Source organism: Cyprinodon variegatus, unplaced genomic scaffold (genome assembly GCF_000732505.1).
Source record: "Cyprinodon variegatus isolate N-32 unplaced genomic scaffold, C_variegatus-1.0 Scaffold152, whole genome shotgun sequence".
In the NCBI taxonomy this organism is placed as follows: domain Eukaryota; kingdom Metazoa; phylum Chordata; class Actinopteri; order Cyprinodontiformes; family Cyprinodontidae; genus Cyprinodon; species Cyprinodon variegatus.
In genome coordinates, this window is record NW_015150605.1 from 700,185 (window position 1) to 703,144 (window position 2,960).

The 2,960-nt window shown below is 46.9% G+C and overlaps 1 protein-coding gene across 2 annotated transcripts in view; it reads right to left on the bottom strand.

Annotated features, from left to right (window-relative positions):
* Positions 1–2,960, bottom strand: part of brat1 (BRCA1-associated ATM activator 1) — an 8,682-nt gene continuing 5,722 nt past the window's right edge. For both annotated transcript variants that reach the window (XM_015377360.1, XM_015377358.1), the window contains exons 9-12: positions 2,854–2,927; positions 1,583–1,667; positions 1,232–1,506; positions 1–1,146 (exon numbers count right to left, since the gene is read on the bottom strand). In XM_015377360.1, the coding sequence (XP_015232846.1) occupies positions 340–1,146; positions 1,232–1,506; positions 1,583–1,667; positions 2,854–2,927 (1,241 nt within the window). In that variant the 3' untranslated portion in view covers positions 1–339. The remainder of the gene's footprint in view (positions 1,147–1,231; positions 1,507–1,582; positions 1,668–2,853; positions 2,928–2,960) is intronic.

Genomic DNA, 2,960 nt, shown 5'->3' on the forward strand with positions numbered 1-2,960 from the left:
ATATATTGAAAATTTCTTTAGCAGAGTTGCAAACATGTCTTTCTTTGTTTGTACAGATTGGTCGCAAGGATAAAACTCCTTATATATGAGGCATTGGTTAGAGATTTCTGGCACATAGCTGTAAGGAACACATCTTGACCAGAAAAAGATTTCAAACCTCCACACTTCTGCCTCTGAAATCCTGTGTCCATTATATCAGGTACTCTTTACGACTTGATGGGAAATATAGACAGTAGATCACCAGTTTATGTGAAAGAAGGTGTGATAGTGGAGCTGGTCTGTGTGATTCTGCATCCTCCTTGAAGACAGTGTGTGTGTTTTTTTTTTTGGGTCTGGTTGTTAATAACAGTCCACTATGACCTCCTGGCCCGGGTCAGAGTTGGGATTTGAAGCAGCGGTACTGGCTGTCAGGATGTCCTGCAGCAGAGAGAGAGGAGAGTTGTAGATGTGGTCGCTGCTCTGCATCAGGACGCTCAGCTTCTTGTCTAAATCCAGGGTCCTCAACACCTCACACACACTGACACACACAGCGTCACCATCAGTACATGGGGTTTCCTCCGCTGCTTCATCGCGGCTTTCAGACCCAACATGAGGAGCTCCCTGAGTGTGGGCGTCCTTATTCCCTCTCATCTCCTGTACCCAGCTCTGTCCAGGCAGCATACAGGAAACTCTGGGGTCTGCTGCGTTCACCAACAGAGAACTAACCGTGTCTCTGAGTTTTATCAGCAGCTGACAGGCCTTCAGAGCAACTGGTCTGTCACAGTCAACTAGACCACAGAGCAAAGCTGGGACCACTCCTTGATCCACCAGACTGTTCAAGCTGCAGAGCAGATCAGATTCATTTTCCCCTGCATGACATGTGTGGGGTTGGTTAGATATTACAGCGTAGGGATGAAGAGGAAGGCGCTCTGGAAAGGTTTTGTCCAGCAGCAGCTCTGCCAGCTCCAGGGTGTGAAGTTTGACCTCCCAGTCTAGGTCAGCGACGCCCTGAGAGAGGACGGATGGGACAGACTGCATGAGGAGCGAGCAGGAGGTAGGTGAGGGACAGGAGGAGAACCAGGCAGTAAAGAACTTTACAACAGCCCTCCTGGCAAATCCCTCTGAGTCCTGGGAGAGAATTTCCTGGAGCTGAGTAACTATTTCCTCCTAAATGGCACAAAATAGATTAGGTTACTGCAAGGCGAGTCAAAATGGGACAGGAAAAGAAAATCGGCACTGCAATGCTGCCTACCTGCTCCTGTGTTAGTGCTGCCCCCTGCTGCCAGCTGAATGTCAGTGTCTGTGCCAGTGTGGCTATGGAGCTGGCTCTGACGTAACTCTCTGGATCCTGCAGTGCCTCCTTGAGGAGAGGAATGGTAAAGCTGCAGCTGCCCAGCAGAGTTTTTAACGGTTCTCTCTCCTCTCCAATGGGACACACCTCTGCGAGATGACCCAAGAACTCCACCGTGGAGTCTCTCGCCTCCCAGCGAATGTCACAAGCACGCTTCCTCACCGCCTGCATGAGACCTAGAAGGAGGAGAGCGGTAAATAACTCCTCTCTATGTATGGCTACTGTCCCAGAGAGGGAATCTAGGAGCTCTACCTTCTCTGAGCTGGTCAGTAATGGATGAGAAGTCCCTGCAAACACCTATCCAGTTTATCAAAGCCTTGTATGACTTCTGGAGCACCTGGGGCACAAAGATTAGGTTATTAGAAAGGTATAAAAATAGACCATAACAAACAGAAAAATAAAATGCATCAACATGACAGACATAAAAGGTATTCGATGACTTAATAAGAGCTACAAGCTCACAGACTAAAACTGCCTCACTGTAGATGCTGCTGCAAGACAATGAGGAAGGAAAAGGGAGGAGCATAAAATATGTAGTCTACTGATAATTCAAGCTGCTTATGGTGTCTTATCATTTTGTGAAAACTCATAGAGTTTAATGGGAATATCGAAGCAAGTCGCATGACACACTGACAGACAGCTGCAGCAGCCAATTCAATCTATATCAATGACAAATTCATTGAAATGAATGGATAACAAAATGCTAGACAAAATATTAGTGACAGCCTCTGCAACGTCGGTCTGGAATTTCTAGGGACGCACAGCAGTTTCCTTCCAAAGCGCTAGGGGGAGCCTATTGAGAACTCGCGACAACTTCGGCGGAGGGTCACAGAACTTGTACGACGGCACCGGCGGGAGTGCTTATTTTCCAAAACAACATGTCCGAGGCATCATACAAGTGGTTGTACTTCCAAACCTCCTCGATCAACCTTTCGTCGTGGTTATCCATTGTTGTTATTACTCCTCAGGTTTAAAAAAATGCATGCCCCGGCACCGATTTGATTAGGACGACCACAGACAGCCGGAAAGGCATACCTAGGACCGATCACAGCTTTTTTTGTCTGCAAACTTCCGCTTGAGGTCTGTGCGGGTTTGCGACGGTCCGACGAGCCTCTGCGCGGGGGGCGTGGTCACGCACAGAAACAAATTTGACAGTTGCAGAGGCTATGCGTCAGAAGAATAAATTGGCCTTTAGATTAATCAGGGACTTTAACAGCGATTGGATCCAAACCTCACAACAACAAAAAAAGGATCCTAGTCCGGGACCCTGCTGAGCACCGAAACTAACTAACTAGGAGTACAGATGGGTGCAAAGATTTATTATCTTTTAATAAATCGACCGTTTCACTGCAGGAATAATTTATTGAAAAACATAAGAGAGGGAAATCAGCTGGCAGCTAGAATCTGACACACCTTCATGTAAAGGTTCACTGATGTCTCCCCACCTGATAAATGAGACTTCTTGAAATGTTTTATGATGTGTGACTACGATCAAACAAAGGATTAAACACACAAAAACTCACGGTTGGGTCAGAATCAGGACTGTTCAGATATTCAGTCAGAAGCTTGAAGACGTCAGCCAGCAGGGCCTCTGCTTCTAAGAAAACACAAGAACAGGACAGGATAAAAG